The following is a 26,461-nucleotide window of genomic DNA, read 5'->3' as shown; positions in this document are numbered from 1 at the left end:
CCTGGCATGGCCGGCCTAGAACAAAGGAGTGACGGCCATGGAGGCCGGTAACCAGTGGTGTCCCCCTGGGTCAGTACTGGGCCCAGTCTTGTTTAACTTCTTCATCAATGACCTGGATGAAGAGTTAGAGTGCACCCTCAGCAAGTTTGCTGATGACACCAGACTGGGAGGAGTGGTGGATACCCCAGCAGGCTGTGCTGCCATCCAGCGAGACCTGGACAGGCTGGAGAGTTGGGCAGAGAGGAACCTGATGAGGTTCAACCAGGGCAAGGGCAGGGTCCTGCACATGGGGAGGAACAACCCCAGGCACCAGTACAGGCTGGGGCTGAGCTGCTGGAGAGCAGCTCTGTGGAGAGGGACTGGGAGTGCTGGGGGACGACAGGGTGACCATGAGCCAGCAGCGTGCCCTGGGTGCCAAGAAGGCCAATGGGATCCTGGGGTGCATGAGGAGGAGTGTAGGCAGCAGGGCAAGGGAGGTTCTCCTCCCCCTCTGCTCTGCCCTGGGGAGGCCCCATCTGCAGTGCTGTGTCCAGTGCTGGGCTCCCCAGTTCAAGAAAGATGAGGAGCTACTGGAGAGAGTCCAGCGCAGGGCTGCGAGGATGAGGAGGGGGCTGGAGCATCTCTCCTATGAGGAGAGGCTGAGGGAGCTGGGCTTGTTCAGCCTGGAGAAGAGAAGACTGAGAGGGGACCTTCGAAATGCCTCTAAATATCTGCAGGGTGGGGGTCAGGAGGACGGGGCCAGACTCTTTCCAGTGGTGCCCAGCGACAGGACAAGGGGCAACGGGCACAAACTGAAGCCTGGGAAGCTCCAGCTGAACCCGAGGAAGAACTTCTTCCCTCTGAGGGTGACGGAGCCCTGGCCCAGGCTGCCCAGAGGGGCTGGGGAGTCTCCTTCTCTGGAGATATTCCAGCCCCGCCTGGCCGCGGTGCTGTGCCCCCTGCTCTGGGTGACCCTGCTTGGGCAGGGGGTTGGGCTGGGTGACCCACAGAGGTCCCTGCCAACCACTGTCATGCTGGGGTTCTGTCATTCTGTGATCCCGGGGTGACGAGCCCGATTCTGCTCCCACAGCAAGGAAAGCTGCCCTGGCTGAACGGCACCCAGCGCGTCTCCCACCGCGCGAAGCGGGATGGAACGCAGGCGTCGGGAACTACCCCCACGCGAGCGAGGAGCAGGCCGTGTCTCCTACCAGCCGGGAAAGTCTCTCTCTCCCATCAGAGACAAGTGGGAAGAGCCTGACCGTACTTTGAAGATAAATATAGCACGAAAATCTGTTTGCTCCTTACCTACGTGTTTCAGCGCTGATACCCTCGCTCCAAATAGCTCTCGTGGTCTGTTCCCACACTTCTTAAGCAATTATGTTGTTTGGGTGTTTTCCCTTCTTTCTCCTCCTCCACCGCCGGGTATAGACACCACCTCCCGCTCAGCGTTAATAAAAGCTCGGAGCCAGCAGTGGGAGGCAGCAATGAGCAGCCAGTCCCACGAAACCAAACACGAGCTTCTCGAAAGCCACGGGCAGCCCGCGCTCACCAGCGGCCACCTCGCTGCCCCAAGACATCTGAAAACGCCCCCCCGAATGTTATTTTTAATTCCTGGCTGGTTTCGGGTGATGTGCCAGGACAGAGCTCCCGACAGCTGAATCTCTCAGCAGGTACCTGAAGCACTGCTGCCTGTAAGCTCCTTTCCCCCTTGATGCTCCGGTGTTTCCAGAGGCCCTTGTCACATTTGCAGCAGGCAGCAAAGCATTTGAAACACGATTAACACATTGCTCAGCTTCCCTCGGTCTTCAGTGGAAGCTCTCGAGGCTCAGCCTTTCCAACAACGTGCCCACGTCCCACTCTGTCCCCAAAGGCCACCTCAAGGTGGGAAAGGTTTCAGGAGCTCCCCAGGACTCCCAGCCCCACGTTCAAAGCCTTCCACCACCGCCCAGGGGACAGGGGCAGGGAGAGCAGGGCAGCGGGGAGGAAAGCATCCGTTCTCACCCAGCTTTGCCAGCCTCGATGGACTGCTGCGAGGAGGGTAGCGGCACCTTGTTCATGATGAAGACCATCACCTCAGACTGCTGGTAGGTGGGCAGCGTGCTGGCAAAGGACCCTGTGGAGACAAGAACACGCTGGCAGCGTGTAAGGCGCAGCCCACCACAGTGGGGTCTGTCCCTCTGCCCCACTCCAAGCCGGCTGCCAGAGCCCCATAGCCAGGCTGGGATAGCACAAGGCATCCGGTACCCACAGACAGCTTTATCTTCAGGGTCATCCAAGACCCATCAAAACACCTCCTAGCTTGGGCAGCCCCAGGCCTGGGCAGGGTGAGGCTTAGAGATGCCAACCCCTGCCTCTACCCCTTCTTGTTTTAGGGCTGGTGCATGCCCATCCTCAGTGGCTGCAGCAGCCTGACGCCTGCCCTCTTTTCCTCCTCTCCATCCCTTCCTCAAGGTCTCCAGCCCAGGGAGGAACAGGACTCTGCCTGCGTGGAGCAGCTCTGCCAGGACAGCTGGAGTTGCAATGCCACTTGCTGATAACCCACCGTCACGTTTGCAACACGCCACGACGGATAAATCTCATTTCCCATCACTGCTTCTAGGATCAGGGTGACTTTATTTCACCCCGGATAATCCTTCCAGATGCACAAAGACAGAAGCCCACCACGCTGGGGGGTCACCCACCACCAGCACAGCCTGCGCCGGGCACCGCGGGACACCCCACCCCACCCCAGCCCACCTATGGTTTTAATGACGGCCTCCTGGAACATCCTCTCTTCGTGCTCCTTGATGATCTTGGTGCTGACGCCGGCCACGCAGTCGTAGCTCCCCGTCAGCGCGTAGTCGATGCTGAGCCGCAGCTGCCTCAGCAGGGTGTTGAAGACCTCCAGCACCGTGGGGCCTGGGGCGGCGAGAGGGGAGAGACGGCGGAGCATGGCCGGAGGAGAGCAGCGGTTAGCCCCGCGGAGACGGAGGCTGCGGTGTCCCCCAGGACAGTGCGGTTTATGCCTCCCACCATCCCATAAACAGGTTGAAAAACAGTTTGGCCAGACACACAGCGATTTTTAACCCCCACACCAGCTCCCCCAGTCAAGAGAGGAGAGAAATGTCCTCCCAGGAGCAACACCAGCTCAGCGTATTCACAGCAAGGAAAAGGAGCCCTGAAAATCCCTTTGCCCGCTGCCACGAAGCCAAGGGCCAGCACCACGTTCAGCCTTCTGGATTTAAGCGGCTGCATGTGAGCATCAGAGCCACCCAACACGGGTGCTGCACTTGGGAGCACCCAAATGGCACCAAACAGACCCTCCGAACGCTCCAGACTGGATCCCCCATCACCAGCTCAGACCTGGGCACGCGCCAGAAGCCCAGCCCAAACCTCGGGCACCTCTTCACCGCTCCCGCCGCAACAAAAGGGTTGAAGAGGATAAATTTCTCCGCTTACCAACGGATCCGGAGGCTGCGATCACGGCCGCCTCCGAGAGCACCTCCACGATGCCCGCGCGGACGGTGGCTGCGCTCTTGCTGTTGGCATCCAGGTGGCCCAGGAGCTGCTGGATCACGAGATGGGAGTGCTGCGGCTGGAAGGAGAGCAGCAGCATCGGCACGGGTGCTGCACGCGCGGGGTGACAGCCCGCTCCTGTCCCACGGCGAGTGGGGACAAATCCTGCACAGGCACCCGGCTGCACTGAGCCCCTGCACAGCTCTTCCCAAGACAGGTCCGGATGCAAAATGAGAGGAGGGAGCCTGTTTTACAGCACTGAGCCAGAGCTCAGAGCAATCCGCATGGGAAACACACTCTAAAGAGCAGTACGGATCTAAGGAAATGGTGACAACTACAGAATCACAGAATCACAGAATGTTTGGGGTGGGCAGGGACCTCTGTGGGTCACCCAGCCCAACCCCCTGCCCAAGCAGGGTCACCCAGAGCAGGGGGCACAGCACCGCGGCCAGGCGGGGCTGGAATATCTCCAGAGAAGGAGACTCCACAGCCCCTCTGGGCAGCCTGGGCCAGGGCTCCGTCACCCTCAGAGGGAAGAAGTTCTTCCTCGGGTTCAGCTGGAACTTCCCAGGCTTCAGTTTGTGCCCGTTGCCCCTTGTCCTGTCGCTGGGCACCACTGCAAAGAGTCTGGCCCCGTCCTCCTGACCCCCACCCTGCAGATATTTAGAGGCATTTCGAAGGTCCCCTCGTAGCCTTCTCTTCTCCAGGCTGAACAAGCCCAGCTCCCTCAGCCTCTCCTCGTAGGGGAGATGCTCCAGTCCCCTCCTCATCCTCGTAGCCCTCCGCTGGACTCTCTCCAGTAGCTCCTCATCTTTCTTGAACTGGGGAGCCCAGCACTGGACACAGCACTGCAGATGGGGCCTCCCCAGGGCAGAGCAGAGGGGGAGGAGAACCTCCCTCGCCCTGCTGCCCACACTCCTCCTCGTGCACCCCAGGATCCCATTGGCCTTCTTGGCACCCAGGGCACGCTGCTGGCTCAGGGTCACCCTGTCGTTCCCCAGCACTCCCAGTCCCTCTCCGCAGAGCTGCTCTCCAGCAGCTCAGCCCCAGCCTGTCCTGGTGCCTGGGGTTGTTCCTCCCCAGGGGCAGGACCCTGCCCTTGCCCTTGTTGAACCTCACCAGGTTCCTCTCTGCCCAACTCTCCAGCCTGTCCAGGTCTCGCTGGATGGCAGCACAGCCTGCCGGGGTATCCACCACTCCTCCCAGTTTGGTGTCATCAGCAAACTGGCTGAGGGTACATTCTAACTCTTCATCCAGGTCGTTGATGAAGAAGTTAAACAAGACTGGGCCCAGTACTGACCCCTGAGGGACACCACTTGTCACCAGCCTCCAACCAGACTCAGCGCCGCTGATGCCAACCCTCTGAGCTCTGCCATTCAGCCAGTTCTCAATCCACCTCCCCGACCACTCATCCAGCCCACATTTCCTGAGCTTCCCTAGGAGGACGTTATGGGAGGCAGTGTCGAAAGCCTTGCTGAAGTCGAGGTAGACAACATCCACGGCTCTCCCCTCATCTACCCAGCCAGTCATGCCATCGTAGAAAGCTATCAGATTGGTCAGGCATGATTTCCCCTTGGTGAATCCATGCTGACTACTCCTGATAACCTTCTTTTCCTCCACTTGCTTGTTGATGACCTCCAGAATAAGCTACTCCATCACCTTTCCCGGGATGGAGGTGATGCTGACCGGCCTGTGGTTCCCTGGGGCCTCCTTCTTGCCCTTTTGGAAGATTGGAGTGACATTGGCCTTTCTCCAGTCCTGGGGATATCAGGGAGAAAGCATTGGACTTTTGCCAGCGTTTCCCAAACACATCTATACTTCAAAAGGGTCCTGCTGAGTTATTGTGACCTTGTACCTCCAATATGCATTAACAGGATTTTATAAAATCTAGTAGCACTGTAAAGGGTTTTAGGCGGTTTGCAGGATTAAAAACAAGAAACAAGAGCAGGGGGTGGCGATCTGCTTTTCACTGTAAGAGTTCTCCAAGCAGAGCCGTGGCTTGGCCGAGTCGGAAAGCGAAGCAGAGTCCCAGGGGGGTGAAGTGGGGCAGCAGGTCTGGGACAGCCCCAGCAGCGTGGGAGCAGGGTGGGAAGGCAGCGCCGTGCCGGACAGCATGCAGGGACCGACACAAACAGAGTTTCCTTGAGATCCACGCAGAAAAAGAAAGGATGGGCCTTTTGCCATCCCTTTGGGGTTTACCTAAATCGCATTTCCATGGCCCCCAGTGAGCAGGGAAGAGCCTGGCAGGGTCTGCCCCCGAGCATCCCCCTGTCTAAGGATGAGGATGCCAGACCGTGGACGCTGCCGCGATGCCTGGTTCGCCCAGGGCACGCTGCACCCCAGACAGCCCCTCTCCTTTTCTGCTGGGACGAGGAGCTTGGGTTGCTTTACACGGCAGAGATCTTTAAAGAGGCAGCTTCCCAGCGGAGCTCAGCCGCTGCCTCCGCACGCCGCCAGCCCGTCGGATTCAGCGGGGCTTTGCTTTCGGCCGAGACGAAGGGAACGGCTCCCGGGACTGAGATACAAGCTCCACGAGCAGCATCCTAAAACACGTGCTGCCAGGCTTACCAAGGTGTTTCCCCGCGTGCCCAGGGGACCCCCAGCCCACACGGACCCTGTGCGTGCCCAGCCCGTTTTTGGGGCACGTTTGGTGGCCGGGCTCACGGCGAGCGCTGGGGCTTGGCGCCGCCGGGACGCGGCAACGCGGCGGCTCTGACTCAGCCCAGCGCGGAGGCAGACGTCGGCGCTCCCAAGCACGGCCGTGCGTCCCCGGCCGGTGCCACAGTCAGGGTCCCCACCTGGATCGAGTACATGATGATCCTGAAGCAGCACGTGGCAAAGATCTTCGGCTCCCAGAGCGAGTGGTTATCCAGGTGGCTGGGGAAGAGATGGAAACGGAGGGGAAAGTCAAGGGTCTGCCAAAGCTCAAACCCTGCAGGGGTGCAAAGCGGCAGCAAGCACCAGGGACGGCCAGGAGCGGCAGGGAGCAGACACTGCAGGTGAGGGCTGGTGACTTTTCTCAGCGACGGGTATCTACCCCACGCCATAGAATCACAGAATAGTAGGGGTTGGAAGGGACCTCTGTGGGTCATCTAGTCCAACCCCCCTGCTGAAGCAGGGTCACCTACAGAAGGCTGCACAGGATCTTGTCCAGGCGGGTCTTGAATATCTCCAGAGAAGGAGACTCCACAGCCTCCCTGGGCAGCCTGGGCCAGGGCTCCGTCACCCTCAGAGGGAAGAAGTTCTTCCTCATGTTCAGACGGAACTTCCTGTGCTTCAGTTTGTGCCCGGTGCCCCCTGGGCACCACTGAAAAGAGCTTGGCCCCATCCTCCTGACACCCACCCTGCAGATATTTATAAGCATTTATTAGGTCCCCTCTCAGCCTTCTCTTCTCCAGGCTGAACAAGCCCAGCTCCCTCAGCCTCTCCTCGCAGGAGAGATGCTCCAGTCCCCTCCTCATCCTCGCAGCCCTGCACTGGACTCTCTCCAGTAGCTCCTCATCTTTCTTGAACTGGGGAGCCCAGAACTGGACACAGTACTGCAGATGAGGCCTCACCAGGGAAGTGTAGAGGGGGAGGAGAACCTCCCTCGTCCTGCTGGCCACACTCTTCTTGATGCATCTTCCTCACTGCACCCAAAAACGAAAGCTCAGCCTGAAATCCCGTCCCCATCTCCAGCGTCGTGCCGAGGGCAGCCAGAGGAGCCCACGCCTTTGCCCCAGCTCCGGCCTGCATTAGCTCTTTCCCCCGTGCCTCGGTTTCCCTCGTGCCGAAAACGAGGGACGCGTGACTTACATGAGGACAGGTTTGATGGCGTTCTTGATGTTGCCGTACGCCGCTCGGCCCAGCAGCTCCCGCAGACACCTCTCCGCCAGCTCCGTCGGACTCTCCTTCTCCTTCTCGGTGGCTTGCAGCGGGGAGGGGGAGCGGCTGCGAAAGCAGAGGAGGGCGATGAGAGCGGCGCTGAGTCTGCGGCAGCAGCGGGGGAGAAGAGGCACCGAGCCCGGCTGGGGACGGTTGGAGGAAAACGGTCGTGGGATCTGCCCGCACCCCGTGCCGCACGGGGCCGTGGGCTACCCCTGGCACAGCCCACAGCCACCCCGCAGCAGCCACACGTCACCCTGCCAGGCAGACGGGGCAGCTCCATCCCAGCAGAGCCCAGCCACAAAGCGCTGCCGGGTCTGAGCCGGATCCGAGAGCAGCACGGGTGCACGGGCTGCAGAGGAGGGGGACGCGCCAGCACAGCCCTGCTGGCAGTGCCAGGCTGTGCCAGGCAGCAGGGACAGCCCCCGCAGCCCTGGGACTGCGAGGATGATCGCGGGGCTCGGTGTTGGAGGGGGAATCACAGAATCACAGAATAGTAGGGGTTGGAAGGGACCTCTGTGGGTCATCTAGTCCAACCCCCTGCTGAAGCAGGGTCACCTACAGCAGGCTGCACAGGATCTTGTCCAGGCGGGTCTTGAATATCTCCAGAGAAGGAGACTCTACAACCTCCCTGGATAGCCTGTTCCAGTGCTCCGTCACCCTCAGAGAGAAGAAGTTCCTCCTCATGTTCAGACGTCACCCTCAGAGAGAAGAAGTTCCTCCTCATGTTCAGACGGAACTTCCTGTGCCTCAGTTTGTGCCCATTGCCCCTTGTCCTGTCACTGGGCACCACTGAAAAGAGCTTGGCCCCATCCTCCTGACACCCACCCTGCAGATATTTGTAGGCATTTATAAGGTCCCCTCACAGCCTTCTCTTCTTCAGGCTGAACAAGCCCAGCTCCCTCAACCTCTCCTCGTAGTGGAGATGCTCCAGTCCCCTCACCATCCTTGTAGGGAAGGACCTTGTCGGCGAGGATGGAGGACACAATGTCCTCCCAGGTGGACGCAGCCTCCCGGGGGAGGCAGAGCAAAGCAGTCATGGTTTGGCACAAGTCATGCTGACCACGCACACCCCAGAGGAGACCCGTCCACTCGTTCCACACTCCGGGTGTTTGGCATCACGCTAACACCACGAATGCTTTTTCCACCTTGCTGCTTCAGTTTACAAGAAAAAGGGAAAAGGCATCTGGCCAGAAGCCAGCTTCGCAGGGCTGAAACATCTCTCTTAACCTTCAAAAGGCAAACCCCAAGGGGAATTCATACCTGCTTCTCCGCTCTGCGCCTCTCAGCTGAGCAAACCCTCTTCAAACACGCAGCTGGCGGCAAGCACGCAGCCGGCGGGGGGTCACGCCAGAAGAACGGAGCGAGCAGAGCCGTATTTCAGCTCCTGAAATTCCTCTTGCCTTGCTTTAAAATAACTGTTCTGGTAGGGTTTAAGTAGGAATCCCTCACAGAGGTCAGCCCAGTGAAGGGGCAGCTCGGAGCCTTCGCAAACAGGGACAGCACCGAGAGCTCTCTGCTCCATGGGAGCCACGGTGCCCAGCAGCGGCCAAGACAGCAATAAGCTCCACGGCACCGGCGACACGCAGAGCTCCTGCCACCCGCGGCATCTTTCAGCAAGGTACTCACAGGGTTTCCCCTCTGACCACTCAGAGGCGTTTAAAAAACGTGTAAATGTGGCACAGAATCACAGAATCACAGAATGTTTGGGGTTGGCAGGGACCTCTGTGGGTCACCCAGCCCAACCCCCTGCCCAAGCAGGGTCACCCAGAGCAGGGGGCACAGCACCGCGGCCAGGCAGGGCTGGAATATCTCCAGAGAAGGAGACTCCACAGCCCCTCTGGGCAGCCTGGGCCAGGGCTCCGGCACCCTCAGAGGGAAGAAGTTCTTCCTCGGGTTCAGCTGGAACTTCCCAGGCTTCAGTTTGTGCCCGTTGCCCCTTGTCCTGTTGCTGGGCACCACTGAAAAGAGTCTGGCCCCATCCTCCTGACCCCCACCCTGCAGATATTTAGAGGCATTTTGAAGGTCCCCTCTCAGCCTTCTCTTCTCCAGGCTGAACAAGCCCAGCTCCCTCAGCCTCCCCTCGCAGGAGAGATGCTCCAGTCCCCTCAAGGATATGGTACTTCAGGATATGGTTTAGTAGGAATGGTGGTGTTGGGTGGATGGTTGGACTGGATGATCTTAGAGGTCTTTTCCAACCTATGATTCTACGATTCACTCACTGGATTTTTCACGAGCTGCAGGTACAAATCAGCCTGCAAAGCTTCTGCCCTGCAAAACCTTGGCAAAAGCATCCCGGGGCCCCGAAGCCGCTGGCGGAGCAGGCGGGTCCCAGCAGCAGCGAGCACTCACCTTTCGGCCTCCTCCACTTGCTGCAAGTTGAAGAGCAGCGAGGGCACGATTTTGTCCATGTGCTGTGGGTCCCAGATGTTGGCTTGGAGCTCGTCGTTCACTGTCTTCCTCACCACCCCTTGCAGGCCTTTAATGCCGGACATCCGGATCCTGAGGAGCAAATTGATATCAAAATGCTACATATCCATACAGCATACGTGATTTTACATTTATATACACATATATAGACACACAGGTGAAACTGTGCAAGAGGTTGCAGAGAAGGCACTGATTTCTACGCCGCTGCAAGGTTTCATGCAGGTGATGCTGGATGTTAGGGAAACGTAGGTGCTTTGACACCTGCGCCCGCGCTGGGTCCAAAAATCCTGACTCTGCTCTCATGAATAGAAATTTGACGATATTTCTATTTTTTGATAGAAAAATATTCTATATTTTTATTTTTCGATAGAAATTTCCCTACACAGCAGGATCCCCAGGTCTGAAATCAGCCCCTCAACACCCACTGCTAATGCCCAAGAAAGACAGCACATGCTTATCTGCAGAAATAAATGTATTAAATAATCTACTCCGAGGTCTCTGTAATTTTGTGGATCTCACCAAGGCAATAATCTGACCGAGACACAGCTCTTGAGGAAGGAGCTCTGAGCAGGACCAAGGGCCCAAGCAAGCCGTGTGCTCCTTTTTAATTACAGGAGCTGCAGAATTGCTCTTTTCCAGTTTCCAACGCAATTTAGCCAGCGTCACCGGTGCCCTGAAGGTCAAGTGGAAATAATGAGCCTTCTGCATTATTTCCTCACTACGGAAAAAAGAAACCTGTGAGTCTGCAGCGGTAAAAGGAGGCAAGCCCAGTCCTCAGAGACATCCTCCACGAGGAGGGGCAAACCTCAGGGGTTCACCAGCCCCTGGTACCGCAGCTCCCAGAATGGCACCTACACGACGTGCTGCAACGCTGCCTGACATCAGGGCTGGGCTTCGAACTCGTCTCCGGCAGCAGCGGGCTCCTGCCCCGAGCTTCCCGGTGAGAGCCACGGGTGCTGTGCCAGAGGGGCCTCGCAGGGATGCAAGGGGCCGTTTCAGGCGCTGGGTCTTTTTAAATACACCCCCGACAGGCCTGGCCTTGGCAGCAGTAAACATCATTAATCTGTTTGCTTTAGTCATAATTAATCCCTGCGGGGTACATTTCCCATCACAGCAAAGCAAGTCAGTCCTCGCCGCTGTCGAGAGGTGCAACCACCTTTAAATGTGGAAAATAACGGACTGCAGGGCTGCAGGAGGCAGTTTTTGAGTGAATATTCGTTCAGCCAGGAGTGGGGGGGTCTCTTGCCACTGTTATCATCCTTCCTCTTGGGGCCAGGATCGCTTCCTTGCCTCCTGCTCCGAGCTCCAGCCGGGGCCCTGGAGCAACGGTGAGAAATGCTTAAAAGATGCGCTGAGGCAGCCCTGCGAGAGGGCAGCCTCCCGGTGTTACTGCTCACATTTTGCCCAGAGAAAAGAAGTTGGCAGGTCGAGGGCACGTTTGTCCTTGTCCTGCCAGCAGACACGGTCCAAGGGAGCACAGCTGCCCTGCTCTCAGGACAGCAAATGCCAACCGACTTCTCACCCCCACGTAACGCTGCACAACACAGCCCACACAGCGACAGAGGCTGGATACGTGCTGCAGCGTGTTTTCTAGGCTCCTGCTTCATCCTCCCTTATAATCACAGAATCCCAGCATGGTAGGGGTTGGCAGGGACCTCTGTGGGTCACCCAGCCCAACCCCCTGCCCAAGCAGGGTCACCCAGAGCAGGGGGCACAGCACCGCGGCCAGGCGGGGCTGGAATATCTCCAGAGAAGGAGACTCCACAGCCCCTCTGGGCAGCCTGGGCCAGGGCTCCGTCACCCTCAGAGGGAAGAAGTTCTTCCTCGGGTTCAGCTGGAACTTCCCAGGCTTCAGTTTGTGCCCGTTGCCCCTTGTCCTGTCGCTGAGCACCACTGGAAAGAGTCTGGCCCCATCCTCCTGACCCCCACCCTGCAGATATTTAGAGGCATTTCGAAGGTCCCCTCTCAGCCTTCTCTTCTCCAGGCTGAACAAGCCCAGCTCCCTCAGCCTCTCCTCGTAGGAGAGATGTTCCAGTCCCCTCCTCATCCTCGTAGGCCTCCGCTGGACTCTCTCCAGTAGCTCCTCATCTCTCTTGAACTGGGGAGCCCAGCACTGGACACAGCACTGCAGATGGGGCCTCCCCAGGGCAGAGCAGAGGGGGAGGAGAACCTCCCTCGCCCTGCTGCCCACACTCTGCTTGATGCACCCCAGGATCCCATTGGCCTTCTTGGCAGCCAGGGCACGCTGCTGGCTCATGGTCACCTTGTCCTCCACCAGGACACCCAGGTCCCTCTCCGCAGAGCTGCTCTCCAGAAGCTCAGCCCCAGCCTGTACTGGTGCCTGGGGTTGTTCCTCCCCAGGTGCAGGACCCTGCCCTTGTCCTTGTTGAACCTCATCAGGTTCCTCTCTGCCCAACTCTCCAGCCTGTCCAGGTCTCGCTGGATGGCAGCACAGCCTGCCGGGGTATCCACCACTCCTCCCAGTTTGGTGTCATCAGCAAACTTGCTGAGGGTACGCTCTAACTCTTCATCCAGGTCATTGATGAAGAATTTGAACAAGACTGGGCCCAGTACTGACCCAGGGGGACACCACTGGTTACCGGCCTCCAACCAGCAGGGTTTAATGTCTGGAAGATAAGGGAGGGTAAAGAACAGCAGCCTGAGCACACCCAGCTCTGGGGAATCACCGTGCCCCCCCGTCACATCACAACGCAACCAACCCACGCACGTCCCGCACCCAACCTGCCCCCAAAAGCAGGTGCTTCTGGGGAAAGGCCAAGGCTGGGGGCACGGGGAAGGCCCCCCGGCCGCGTTCGCAGAGCAGCAGGGCCGGGGACAGCCCGCTGGCGGCACTCACTTCGTCCGGATGTCCAGGTCGTCGTGGCTGGAGTGGCACATCTCGCTGAAGCGGGAGACGAAGAAGTCGTAGCTGCGGTGATACGACGGCGTGTCCTCTTCGATGTTGGCAAACTTGACGAACTGGGGGAGAAGAAAGAAGGGGATCAATCCAGAGGGCTCCGCAACAAAAATATTCTTAAAATTCCTCTCCAAAGCAGCAAACGCTTGTGGGCTTCAGCAGCGTAACCCAGGGCTCTGCACTACAGCAGCTCCCAGGACACAGGGTCCCACCGAGCTCCAGCAGCACCCAGGCCCGACTGTGGATGCTGCAAACCTCCCCGCAAGCCGCAGCGATCCCTGTAAAGCAACGAGGCTCCGAGTTAGGGAACCCTAAGACGCAGCACACACTCGTACCAGGAGCTCAATTTACCCCCAGCTTCTTTCCATCCTCCCAGACGGCACAGAACCTGGCCAACGTTGCCCAAACGCTGCTGCAGGGGAGAAAACGGACTCGGAAATGGCAGAAGAAAAAACAACTGCAAGCAGGTTCTTAGCCACGTCCCAGATCTCGCCCGCAGCACCCAGCAGCACAAGGTCCCATCGCTCCCTTCCAGTGTAGCCATGCCAGCAGGCGTGGAGCTTGCCAGAAACGCCAGCTGACCAGCAGATCTGGCTGTTAAGCTTTCAGGGAGAGAATTAAGGATGAAGAAAGGATAAACACATTTTCAAGCTTTCCTTTGGATTCCAAAATTTATTCATGAAAAGATGGGAACAAAGGGTCGGGCAGGAAGGGGGAACCTCAGCTCAGCCAGCCATGCTGACAGGGGGAGCTTTAAAAAAAGGAAAAAAAAATTAAAATCTCAATAGCACAAGAGCTGCCACAGAATCCAAAGCAGGAACACACAGAGCATTCAGCCTGTATCCACGCAACAGCGCCCGGTGCTGCCAACAGACGAGGTTTATCCATGGCCTGGGACAAGCACTGTGTCACCAAGCCCTCCATGCTTTATCCTCCCACTCGGAGCAAGGGTGTAAGCAGATCCTTGCAAAGATTTTAGGCAGAGAAATCCGCTGGCTGCTTGTGTGTCACAGAATCACAGAATCCCAGCATGGCAGGGGTTGGAAGGGCCCTCTGTGGGTCACCCAGCCCAACCCCCTGCCCAAGCAGGGTCACCCAGAGCAGGGGGCACAGCACCGCGGCCAGGTGGGGCTGGAATATCTCCAGAGAAGGAGACTCCACAGCCCCTCTGGGCAGCCTGGGCCAGGGCTCCGGCACCCTCAGAGGGAAGAAGTTCTTCCTCGGCTTCAGCTGGAACTTCCCAGGCTTCAGTTTGTGCCCGTTGCCCCTTGTCCTGTCACTGGGCACCACTGCAAAGAGTCTGGCCCCGTCCTCCTGACCCCCACCCTGCAGATATTTAGAGGCATTTCGAAGGTCCCCTCTCAGCCTTCTCTTCTCCAGGCTGAACAAGCCCAGCTCCCTCAGCCTCTCCTCGTAGCAGAGATGCTCCAGTCCCCTCCTCATCCTCGCAGCCCTGCGCTGGACTCTCTCCAGTAGCTCTTCATCTTTCTTGAACTGGGGAGCCCAGCACTGGACACAGCACTGCAGATGGGGCCTCCCCAGGGCAGAGCAGAGGAGGAGGAGAACCTCCCTCGCCCTGCTGCCCACACTCCTCCTCATGCACCCCGGGATCCCATTGGCCTTCTTGGCACCCAGGGCACGCTGCTGGCTCATGGTCACCCTGTCGTCCCCCAGCACTCCCAGTCCCTCTCCGCAGAGCTGCTCTCCAGCAGCTCAGCCCCAGCCTGTGCTGGTGCCTGGAGTTGTTCCTCCCCAGGTGCAGGACCCTGCCCTTGCCCTGGTTGAACCTCATCAGGTTCAGTGTCCCTGTGCTGCTCCCGCTTCAGCGTGCTGGGAAAGCCACGGCCATTCGCACGGGCACGCGATGCGGGGCAAGGATGCTCCCCATCCAAGCAAGCCCCAAACCCACCTGTTAACTGCGACCCAGCAGCACCGGCAGAGCAGCGACGCAGTGCCGACACCGGTGCGGCCCCGTTGCTTGTGATGGCATGGCATGAAGCTCTGTGGTCGCACTGAGAAACCCCACATCGGTCACAAAGCTGTCATGGGCCAAGGCATCGCAGCTGCCGGGTTCCTCTCCCAGCTGGGAGGACCTAAGAGGTTACCCGTCCACCCAGCATTTCTCAGGGTGCTCAGCACCCGCTGGAAACGTCATGCCGCACGGGAGCTCCTTTTTTACCCCACTCCTATCCTCAGGCTTGTCTCTCTTCTTGCTTTCTGCTTTTGCTGCCAGGAGAGCAGCAGGCAAGTGGCCCGCCGGTGCCCGTGTGCAGCTGGCAAAGCCAGCCCGCCCGGCCCAGCGCACCCCACGGGCGCCGGTCGGCACGCACCCGCTGCGCCGGGTTATTGATAACGTCAGCAAAGGCTGGCTCGGGAAGGAGCCCCGCCAGGAACAGTTCTCAGAGTGCAGGGACCGGCTCCAACTGATAAAACTCCTCTTACTCACCAGAAAAATGCGGGGCTGTTATGTAAGGAACCTCTGCACCAGGCAGTGCACAAAGTGGGGGGTTTTTTTTTAAGCTCATGGCAACTCCACGTGCAACCGGAGGCGAGGGCGGGATGCGGAGTGAGGAGCAGCAACCGGGCTCCTTGCAGCAGCTCCGGGAGAGCCGTCCCAAGCATCTCACGGCCACGAAGCGGTGTGAAATATAGCAAGAAAACAGCTTCTCTGCAGCCAGTACCTTGAGATGGTTGGACTTGGTGATCTTAGTCTTTTCCAACCTTAATAACTCTACGATTCTACACCTGCAGGTATCAACCCCGCTCCCACACGGAGGACAGCAGCTCATTTCACAGAATCACAGAATGTTCGGGGTTGGCAGGGACCTCTGTGGGTCACCCAGCCCAACCCCCTGCCCAAGCAGGGTCACCCAGAGCAGGGGGCACAGCACCGCGGCCAGGCGGGGCTGGAATATCTCCAGAGAAGGAGACTCCACAGCCCCTCTGGGCAGCCTGGGCCAGGGCTCCGGCACCCTCCGAGGGAAGAAGTTCTTCCTTGGGTTCAGCTGGAACTTCCCAGGCTTCAGTTTGTGCCCGGTGCCCCTTGTCCTGTCGCTGGGCACCACTGCAAAGAGTCTGGCCCCGTCCTCCTGACACCACCCTGCAGATATTTAGAGGCATTTCGAAGGTCCCCTCGCAGCCTTCTCTTCTCCAGGCTGAACAAGCCCAGCTCCCTCAGCCTCTCCTCGTAGGAGAGATGCTCCAGCCCCCTTCCTCATCCTCGCAGCCCTCCTCTGGACTCTCTCCAGCAGCTCCTCATCTTTCTTGAACTGGGGAGCCCAGCACTGGACACAGCACTGCAGATGGGGCCTCCCCAGGGCAGAGCAGAGGGGGAGGAGAACCTCCCTCGCCCTGCTGCCCACACTCCTCCTCATGCACCCCAGGATCCCATTGGCCTCTTGGCACCCAGGGCACGCTGCCATCAGGCAACCAAACCGGACCACTTCGGCAGTGCTCCTTGTTCGAAGCTGCCGAGGCCTCGGGCACTGCCAGCCCACCCAGCCAGCCGTGGTTGGGCTCCCTGCCCCGAGGGCACAGCGAGCCCTCCCTGCCTCTGTCCTCATTCCTGTATGGGGACACAGCGCTCATGTCTGCCTGCAGCTGGAGGCAGCTGCCCTCTCTGCATCCATTTTCAGCCTCCAAAACATGTAAAAAGCAGCCAAGAACAGCGAGAAGTCAGCCTCGAAGCTTCCTCGCTCTGTCATCGGGACATTCCTAGGACTCTGCCACTTGCTCCTCGACTACTGCATTTTTCCAAGACTCAGCTGCTCTCACAAGGGTGATGAAGGACCATGCAGCGATTACGGGAGATGCCCACCCTGGTTCGACTTCAGCCTGTGCCCAGTGGCAAAAAAAAGCACCAGGACACATGGAAATGACCCAGTGAGAGCTGGGCTGGCAGGAAAGGAGGCATCAGACCTTCAGGGAAACCAATTTGTTTTCACTAACGGGCACCGCATCCCGGCCAAAAAGCCGCTCTGCAGCTTCACACCGTATTTCCACTAGGAAAACAGTTTAAAATATTAAAATGCAACACTATTTCTGCTGGTTGGTCGCAAGGGTGAGGGGCTGGGAAGCTTAGGGCTCCCGTGCTTGAAGCCGACAAGCTCCAGCCGAAACTCGGCTGGGACGAGCAGGGAGCAAGCGCAGGGGAAACTGCGAGGAGCGCGGCTGCCTCGGAGAAGCAAAACAACGGCTGGGAAGGGATAACACTGCCACCTATAAATACATCAGACAGAAATACATCAGAAGAGGAGCAGCAAGGCGGGGGAAGAGCTGTTTAAACGAAAGATCAATGCTGGTTTGAGGAAAAATAAAATGGGAATGACATCGAGCTAAAATGGGAACGACATCGAGCTGGAAATTCGACGGTTCCCACCCAAAGCGGAGAGGTTGCCCAGCAGCCTCCTAACGAGGATGAGGACCCAAAGTGGTTTTAAGCTGCAGCTCACCCCGGGGATTACAGGACGGGGTTCTAGCGATCACGGGACGCTGGGTTTTTGGTGCTGGTCCCTGGGCTCAGCCCCTCCGCCGTGCAACACCTCGGCTCCGCGCGAGGAGGGAGACGCGTTTTAGGCCGCGGAGGATGACTCACTTGGAGCGGGTTTCTATAAACAACCTCCTCCCGCCTTTGCCAGCAGCTCTTGTGAAGATTGCTCGAGACAGCACGCTCTAATTAAGCATGAGCCTGAGGCACATTCCTCATTAGCAGATATAGGAAGAAGCGTCTCATTAGCATTACTCATTTTTCTATAAAAGCCCACAAGTTTTCCGTGCTGTTTGCCCTCTGAAAGCCGCCACGCTTGAGAAGGTAAAAAAAGAAAGAAAACAGCATCGCTAAACCATCATCCCTGATCCAGACTCCTCATTAAAACACCCGCTCCCAATTCACAGAATCACAGAATAGTAGGGGTTGGCAGGGACCTCTGTGGGTCACCCAGCCCAACCCCCTGCCCAAGCAGGGTCACCCAGAGCAGGGGGCACAGCACCGCGGCCAGGCGGGGCTGGAATATCTCCAGAGAAGGAGACTCCACAACCTCCCTGGGCAGCCTGGGCCAGGGCTCCGTCACCCTCAGAGGGAAGAAGTTCTTCCTCGGGTTCAGCTGGAGCTTCCCAGGCTTCAGTTTGTGCCCGGTGCCCCTTGTCCTGTCGCTGGGCACCACTGCAAAGAGTCTGGCCCCGTCCTCCTGACCCCCACCCTGCAGATATTTAGAGGCATTTCGAAGGTCCCCTCGCAGCCTTCTCTTCTCCAGGCTGAACAAGCCCAGCTCCCTCAGCCTCTCCTCGTAGGAGAGATGCTCCAGTCCCCTCCTCATCCTCGCAGCCCTCCGCTGGACTCTCTCCAGCAGCTCCTCATTTTTCTTGAACTGGGGAGCCCAGCACTGGACACAGCACTGCAGATGGGGCCTCCCCAGGGCAGAGCAGAGGGGGAGGAGAACCTCCCTCGCCCTGCTGCCCACACTCCTCCTCATGCACCCCAGGATCCCATTGCCCTTCTTGGCACCCAGGGCACGCTGCTGGCTCATGGTCACCCTGTCGTCCCCCAGCACTCCCAGTCCCTCTCCACAGAGCTGCTCTCCAGCAGCTCAGCCCCAGCCTGTACTGGTGCCTGGGGTTGTTCCTCCCCAGGTGCAGGACCCTGCATTTGCCTTTGTTGAACCTCATCAGGTTCCTCTCTGCCCAACTCTCCAGCCTATCCAGGTCATACTGGATGGCAGCACAGCCTGCCGGGGTATCCACCACTCCTCCCAGTTTGGTGTCATCAGCAAACTGGCCGAGGGTACACTCTAACTCTTCATCCAGGTCATTGATGAAGAAGTTAAACAAGACTGGGCCCAGTACTGAGCCCTGAGAGACACCACTGGTTACCGCCCTCCAACCAGACTCAGCGCCGCTGATGCCAACCCTCTGAGCTCTGCCATTCAGCCAGTTCTCAACCCACCTCACCGACCACTCATCCAGCCCACACTTCCTGAGCTTCCCTAGGAAGCCTCTGCCTGCCATGGCGTCGGGAGGCCCTGCGGTGAGGGCTGTCCCCTCCCCGGCTCCATGCCACGTGTCGGTGGCCCCTCTGACGCAAGACTCTGCTCGAGCCCCATCCAAGGACCTGAGGAGCATCCAGAGAGCAGCCACGGAGAGGGAGACGCTGGCTGAGCTGAGCTTGAAACCCTACGTCCACCCCAGTCCCTCCAGACCCCGGGACAACCCCCGCATCTCCCAGACAGCTCAGGGGCTGGGCGAGGGGATGCTGCATGCGCCCGCAGGCAGGGCTGCACCGCAACGTAGGGTGTTTTCTTAGCAAGAGATCCTGCTGCTTGCCACCCAGCTGGACCCAGGTTGCTCTGGCACATCCCTTGAGAGGTTTGGAGAGCAAAGGGGCATGTACTGGAGAGAGTCCAGAGGAGGGCTACAAGGATGGTGAGGGGACTGGAGCATCTTCCCTACGAGGAGAGGCTGAGGGAGCTGGGCTTGTTCAGCCTGGAGAAGAGAAGGCTGCGAGGGGACCTTCGAAATGCCTCTAAATATCTGCAGGGTGGGGGTCAGGAGGATGGGGCCAGACTCTTTGCAGTGGTGCCCAGCGACAGGACAAGGGGCAATGGGCACAAACTGAAGCCTGGGAAGTTCCAGCTGAACCCGAGGAAGAACTTCTTCCCTCTGAGGGTGACGGAGCCCTGGCCCAGGCTGCCCAGAGGGGCTGTGGAGTCTCCTTCTCTGGAGATATTCCAGCCCCGCCTGGCCGCAGTGCTGTGCCCCCTGCTCTGGGTGACCCTGCTTGGGCAGGGGGTTGGGCTGGGTGACCCACAGAGGGCCCTGCCAACCCCGAACATGCTGGGATTCTGGGATTTACAACCCCGCAGCCGGGACCGCGCCAGCTCCTGGGGCAGAAGCATGCAGGACACAGTGCTACCCTGTCCAGAAACCTCCATGCCGTCCCTCTCCCCGTCACACACGGCAGAGAATTCAAGCTCAGGGCTGAGCTGTCTACGCATTTCTCGGGCACTGGAGAGAGCATCTGCCCAGTCCACCCTCTTGCCAACAGCAGGATCAGCTCCATCTGAATCCCTCTGTTAAAAAGCAGCAAGGACAGGTGCTGCTTCTTCAAGCCAAGCTATCGGGCACTGGCAGAGCCCTCACAGGCCCAGCACACCCAGTGTACCCAGTAAAAACCAGCAGGAAGGCCCTGCACCAGCGGCTGCTGGCTGGCAGCCAGGATCAGCCGTTCGGGTGCTGAGAGGACGTCATCTTTGTTCATCCGTGCTTCTCCTTTCCCCTCCTTTTGTGTCTGTGACCGACACATCCCCAGCCCAGCTAAGCTATTTATTGCAAGCAGCAGCTCTGTTTAAGCCAGCCCTTATCTGAGTACAAAAAGCTCCCAAAATCCATGGGGATCACCTCCTAAGTTGGTCTATTGTCCGAAACTGCTGACAGGCCCCGTGTCCTCCATCACGTTTAGGAAAAGCTGTATTCAAGAGAGGGAAGGCATGGCAGCAGAGATCAGAGACCAGCGTCTGGTCACAGACAACAAGCGGCAGAGACAGCGCACGGGCGGCACAGCTGGGATCTCAGAAACGTCACGTGCGGCAGGACACACGAGAGGAGACATCACAAATCCTCCCCTGCAGCCGCTCCCCATCCTCTCCCAGCGAGGTTTCCTACCCTGGCACTGTGCAGAGAAGTGGGGGTGACAGGCAGGGTGGAAAGCCAAGGACAGGGTCAGCAGAGTGCTGCCACCTCCCGCCGCACTGCTGCTCACCGAGTTGGTCCCCAGGATCTGCAGGTTGGGCTTCTCCGACTCCAGCAGCTTCGCCACCATCTTCAGGAAGCTCTCCACGAAGAGGTTGATGCTTTGGCAGTGGCAGGCCATGAGGAGCTGGTCCAGGGCCTCCATGGCAATGCACACATATCTGGGAGAAGGCAGAAGCCAGGGTCACTCCTCGACAGCAGCACGGGCCCACGGCCACCCCTCCCTCTCCCCCAAACCACCTGGGTGCCCACCAGCAAAACACCAACCTCCTGCCCTGGCCAACCTGGGGAGAAAAATTTTATACCCAAAATACCCTCGGGATATTTTTAGATGGTGTTGGCTGCTCCCAGCGTCTCTCCTCCTAGAGAAGATCCAGCTGACCTGGGACCAAGGCTGCCAGCAACACCTTGCATCTCCCCCAGCATGACCTGTGGGCATCCCTTGCCCTGAACTGGTCTTTCTGCCCCGTGAGGGAGCACTGGGCTTTGTACGGAGCGGGCTCAGCATCACAAGCAACTAATCACAGAATCCCAGCATGGCAGGGGTTGGCAGGGACCTCTGTGGGTCACCCAGCCCAACCCCCTGCCCAAGCAGGGTCACCCAGAGCAGGGGGCACAGCACCGCGGTCAGGTGGGGCTGGATCATCTCCAGAGAAGGAGACTCCCCAGCCCCTCTGGGCAGCCTGGGGCCAGGGCTCCGGCACCCTCAGCCCAGATCTCCTGCCATGGTCAAAAGCAGGAGGTGGCAAGCACAGAGGTGACAAACTGCCCTCTCGGGTCCAAGTTGGTGTCTGATAAACCCTGGAGCTCCAGGTTCCAGCTGGTAAAACACAGAAAGATGGATCCCTTCTCCTGAGGTCCCAGAACTGCTGAAATCCAGCTCCAGTCTTGAGCTGATTCTCTGGTGTCTGGCAGCGTGGTTCAGCTCACACTGCAGCCTGTCCTTCAGGCACCATCACAGCTCCTCTAGATACTGTGAAAATAAGCAGCCAACTATTCCTGGATCTGTGAGGCTCTTACCATCTGTCAAACTGGGTTAAAACCGGCCCAGAGGGAAGAAAAGGTATGAAGAGGTGACTGACAACCAGCACGAAGCTCCTTCCTCGTAGGAAACAAGGCTGAAAACAACATTCTGTGCCCAATATTACTGCAGCAGCGTGGCTTCTCTTTTGGGGACAACCGGACACAGGCCACCAAGAGGGAAAAGGGACACTCGTGGAGCTGCCACCTCTGATCTACCCCAACCATCCTCTTCCAGATGGTGGGCTGCATCGCTGCAAACTCAAACAACAATATTTTTTCCTTTTAGCAATAAAGGTAACAAAAAGACAGGCCTGAAATCAAGGCTACCTTCACAGAATCACAGAATCACAGAATAGTAGGGGTTGGAAGGGACCTCTGTGGGTCATCTAGTCCAACCCCCCTGCCGAAGCAGGGTCACCTACAGTAGGCTGCACAGGACCTTGTCCAGGTGGGTCTTGAATATCTCCAGAGAAGGAGACTCCACAACCTCCCTGGGCAGCCTGTTCCAGTGCTCCGTCACCCTCAGAGGGAAGAAGTTCTTCCTCATGTTCAGACGGAACTTCCTGTGCCTCAGTTTGTGCCCACTGCCCCTTGTCCTGTCACTGGGCACCAATGAAAAGAGCTTGGCCCCATCCTCCTGACACCCACCCTGCAGATATTTGTAGGCATTTATAAGGTCCCCTCGCAGCCTTCTCTTCTTCAGGCTGAACAAGCCCAGCTCCCTCAACCTCTCCTCGTAGTGGAGATGCTCCAGTCCCCTCACCATCCTTGTAGCCCTGTGCTGGACTCTCTCCAGTAGCTCTTCATCCTTCTTGAACTGGGGAGCCCAGCACTGGACACAGTACTCCAGATGAGGCCTCACCAGGGCAGTGTAGAGGGGAAGGAGAACCTCCCTTGTCCTGCTGGCCACACTCTTCTTGATGCACCCCAGGATCCCATTGGCTTTCTTGGCAGCCAGGGCACACTGCTGGCTCATGGTCACCCTGTCGTCCACCAAAATCGTCGTTCACCTCACACGCAGGAGAGGCACCCGCGTGCTCGGCCGCTCTTTCAAAGCCCGACCACGGTGTCTGCAGCGGGGCAAGCCCTGCTGCTCCAGCCAACACCAACCCACAAACGAAAGGTTGATCCAAACCCGTTCCAGACGTTTCAAAGTTAGACTTTGAAAATCAGTGAGCGCTCCAACCCAATTACGTGCCTCCACGCACCGGCAGAGGAAGGAATATATTCCCCCCTCCACCCTCTGAGGCTTGTCATTAGATGTCAAAAATCTTTGGAAGCCTTTCTTTTCCCAACATAGCAAGCAGAGCTTGTTAAGAGCCGCAGAACATCAGGCAGAGCTTTGAATGGCCTGTCACTCCCGACGACGGGCGAGGTGGATGGAGCTTTGAAGGTTTTCCAACTTTAACACTTCTTAGGTGGGCTGCTGGCTTCTCTTCCCCCAGGATGAAAGGCGGGCTGAGGCTCGCACCGCGAAGCCCAGCCGTGTTTGTCTGCCATGGCTTTGTTCAGCAGACAACAAGAGTCAATCCAGGAGCTGTTTCAAAGGGAAAGAGCCCTCCCGTGCTCCCCCCGAGTTTCTAATCAGGGCAGTCAGCTGTTTCCAGGCGGGCGCTGCTCTCCTTGCAGTAAACATGTCAAAGCCTTGCAGGAAGCGACGCGGGGAGCGAAGATGCAGGGAATGGGGCCCAGCCAGGACCACGTCGGTAAGCTGGAAGGAGCACAGAATCACAGAATCCCACCATGGTAGGGGTTGGAAGGGACCTCTGTGGGTCACCCAGCCCAACCCCCTGCCCAAGCAGGGTCACCCAGAGCAGGGGGCACAGCACCGCGGTCAGGCGGGGCTGGAATATCTCCAGAGAAGGAGACTCCACAGCCCCTCTGGGCAGCCTGGGCCAGGGCTCCATCACCCTCAGAGGGAAGAAGTTCTTCCTCGGGTTCAGCTGGAACTTCCCAGGCTTCAGTTTGTGCCCATTGCCCCTTGTCCTGTCGCTGGGCACCACTGCAAAGAGTCTGGCCCCGTCCTCCTGACCCCCACCCTGCAGATATTTAGAGGCATTTCAAAGGTCCCCTCTCAGCCTTCTCTTCTCCAGGCTGAACAAGCCCAGCTCCCTCAGCCTCTCCTCGCAGGAGAGATGCTCCAGTCCCCTCCTCATCCTCATAGCCCTCCGCTGGACTCTCTCCAGTAGCTCCTCATCTTTCTTGAACTGGGGAGCCCAGCACTGGACACAGCACTGCAGATGGGGCCTCCCCAGGGCAGAGCAGAGGGGGAGGAGAACCTCCCTCGCCCTGCTGCCCACGCTCCTCCTCATGCACCCCAGGATCCCATTGGCCTTCTTGGCACCCAGGGCACGCTGCTGGCTCATGGTCACCCTGTCATCCACCAGGACGACAAACACAGCGATCCCCACCCAGCCCAAGGCATCCCCAGCAGGGACCCTCCAGAAGAGCGTCAGCCCCCCATCCTCGCTCCCGCTCGCGCCGCGTCACCATGGCTCACTGGAGATGTGCACGGGCTGCAACAAACCCAAGCTTGTCCTGAATATTTCTCAACAACCTGCAGCCAGGGCCATCCTGTTTAGCTGCTTCCCCGCCCCCAGCCAGACTTCCACCTGGCTCTGGAAGAGCCCCTGTGGGTTTTTGAAGGCCAGGAGGGTGCCACAGTCTCCTGATGACAGCCCGGAGGGATGATGGCAGTCCCACTGCTGGGGACAAACGCCATACACACACAGACAGACAGACACACGCCTCAAGCACAGACAGAACGATGCCAGGGGAACACTACATGGCTCCCAGCTTGCCTGGTCCCTTGCAAGGAGTTTGCACATCCATGCACGCTCCCACGTCTCATTTTCGGAGGCAGGACATCCTTGGGGCTCTCTGCAGCGTGCTCGTAGCTTCGGGACAGCTTGGAGCAGGCAGGAGCTGTGTACCCCACACGTCCCACCCCTTGCCTGGGCCCCCTCTACTATCTAGTGTCCCATCATTATGCCAGTCACTGGGGTGGCTGAAAACAGCCTCCCAGCCCTCACCCGTATCGGTGCCGGCTCACGTCTCGGATGAGCCGCTCAGAGAGGTAGGCACCGATGCGATCCAGCTTCTCCGGGGCAGACAGGGCATAAAATGTCAGCTTCTCCATGTTGGTCTTCACCAGTCCATCCTGAAAGAGAGGAGCACGGGGTGTCACAGCCTCACACCCAGAGCCAGCAAACACCAGGAACGTCTCTGCAGCAAACCCTGGCAACGACGCCGGCGGCCTGGAGCACGCCAGTCCCGTCCCAGCGCTTCCCCACACCTTGTACACCAAGGAACACAAACAAGGATTGCACTTAGCCTCAGCTGAGGGCTCTCTGACACACCACAGCCAGTGCTCGCTCCCGTGCAAGCCTCCACGGAGCACCCCACACTGCAAATACGATGAGAACCGTTTGCCAGCCCCTAGCAATGCCCCAGCACCGAGGGGGACAGGAGCAGACGGGGACATCGACACCTCCAGGCTGCTGAGGCCAAACAGCACAAGCGTGCCGAGCTGCCAGCCCCAACCCCCCGCAGCGTGGAAGACTGCGGTGCCTCCTCCTCTCTGCACGGCTCGGCAGCAGCCTCCTCTCTCGTTCAGCTTCGCTGCCAGCACCACGACAAAACAGGCGCTCGCCACCTCCCCGGGTAATCCCAGCCTCGCTGCCCCCAGCCGGGAGCCCCTCTTGCGCTGCCTTCACATCTCGGCTGTGAAAAGGAGACAAAGAGGCCGGATTTGGGATGCTCCAGAGGCAGCTGGCAGGTCATTCCCCAACTCCAAATCAGCGAGGCAGCAAGCAGGGCACCAGCTTCCCGGCATCCTGGAAGCATAAGCAGCTTTCCAGCTCGGAAGCCTGGCTGAGGCCCCAAGAGGGCCCCGCTCTCGAAGCTGCTTTCCTTATCCTGCAAAGAGCAGGGTTTACGCCTTCAGGTCCAAACCCCCACCCTCCCATCCATCCATCCTTGGCATCTGCCCTGCACCGTTGGGTGAGGAAGCCTGTCCCTCCAGGCCGACGCGGCTGGAGGAGCTGCTTCTCTATTTCCGCTCACAATCAGGCTTGAAAGGAAAAATCCAGCTCTCCAGGCACGGTCTTAGGGAGCGAAAGCGTCGCCCGCCTCGCAAGAGCTGTTTCTGGGCAGGTCACTCCACGTCCCTGCAGCCTGAGCACCGGAGCTTCGGCGCGTGGAGCAGCACCTCGTTTACCTCCGGGTCCTCAGGGAAGATGTTGTCGACGAGTCTTTTGTAGCGAGGACGCAGGGCGCCGCAGCAGCCGCACACACCTGGAAGAGAGGAGACAGAGCCGGTCAGCGGGGACGAAATCATCAGCTCCTGGGCAAATTCCCGCCTGGAGGTGCCTTTCACAGAATCACAGAATCACAGAATAGTAGGGGTTGGAAGGGACCTCTGTGGGTCATCTAGTCCAACCCTCCTGCCGAAGCAGGGTCACCTACAGCAGGCTGCACAGCACCGCGGCCAGGCGGGTCTTGAATATCTCCAGAGAAGGAGACTCCACAGCCCCTCTGGGCAGTCTGTTCCAGGGCTCCGTCACCCTCAGAGGGAAGAAGTTCCTCCTCATGTTCAGACGGAACTTCCTGTGCCTCAGTTTGTGCCCATTGCCCCTTGTCCTGTCACTGGGCACCACTGAAAAGAGCTTGGCCCCATCCTCCTGACACCCACTCTGCAGATATTTGTAGGCATTTATAAGGTCCCCTCTCAGCCTTCTCTTCTCCAGGCTGAACAAGCCCAGTTCCCTCAACCTCTCCTCGTAGGGGAGATGCTCCAGTCCCCTCACCATCTTCGTAGCCCTCCGCTGGACTCTCTCCAGTAGCTCCTCATCTTTCTTGAACTGGGGAGCCCAGGACTGGACACAGTACTCCAGATGAGGCCTCACCAGGGCAGTGTAGAGGGGAAGGAGAACCTCCCTCGTCCTGCTGGTCACACTCCTCCTCATGCACCCCAGGATCCCATTGGCCTTCTTGGCACCCAGGGCACGC

At 58.7% G+C, this 26,461-nt stretch overlaps 1 protein-coding gene across 6 annotated transcripts in view; it reads right to left on the bottom strand.

The window, feature by feature from the left end:
- The window catches only part of EFR3B (EFR3 homolog B), a 58,874-nt gene that overhangs the window by 7,803 nt on the left and 24,610 nt on the right, over positions 1-26,461 (bottom strand). For 5 of the 6 annotated variants that reach the window (XM_075415088.1, XM_075415087.1, XM_075415090.1 and 2 more), the window contains 10 exons: positions 25,671-25,747; positions 24,484-24,611; positions 20,439-20,589; positions 12,626-12,747; positions 9,691-9,840; positions 7,270-7,404; positions 6,273-6,351; positions 3,418-3,553; positions 2,716-2,877; positions 1,981-2,092 (listed from right to left, as the gene is read on the bottom strand). In XM_075415088.1, coding sequence (XP_075271203.1) covers positions 1,981-2,092; positions 2,716-2,877; positions 3,418-3,553; positions 6,273-6,351; positions 7,270-7,404; positions 9,691-9,840; positions 12,626-12,747; positions 20,439-20,589; positions 24,484-24,611; positions 25,671-25,747 — 1,252 coding nt within the window. Of the gene's footprint in view, positions 1-1,980; positions 2,093-2,715; positions 2,878-3,417; positions 3,554-6,272; positions 6,352-7,269; positions 7,405-9,690; positions 9,841-12,625; positions 12,748-13,020; positions 13,044-20,438; positions 20,590-24,483; positions 24,612-25,670; positions 25,748-26,461 lie in introns of those variants that run through there. The other variant, XM_075415089.1, reaches the window with a different exon arrangement.

The sequence above is a fragment of the Opisthocomus hoazin genome, chromosome 2 (assembly GCF_030867145.1).
Source record: "Opisthocomus hoazin isolate bOpiHoa1 chromosome 2, bOpiHoa1.hap1, whole genome shotgun sequence".
NCBI lineage: Eukaryota > Metazoa > Chordata > Aves > Opisthocomiformes > Opisthocomidae > Opisthocomus > Opisthocomus hoazin.
The sequence above is the reverse complement of the archived record's forward strand: the minus strand, read 5'-3'. Positions and strand labels throughout refer to the sequence as shown.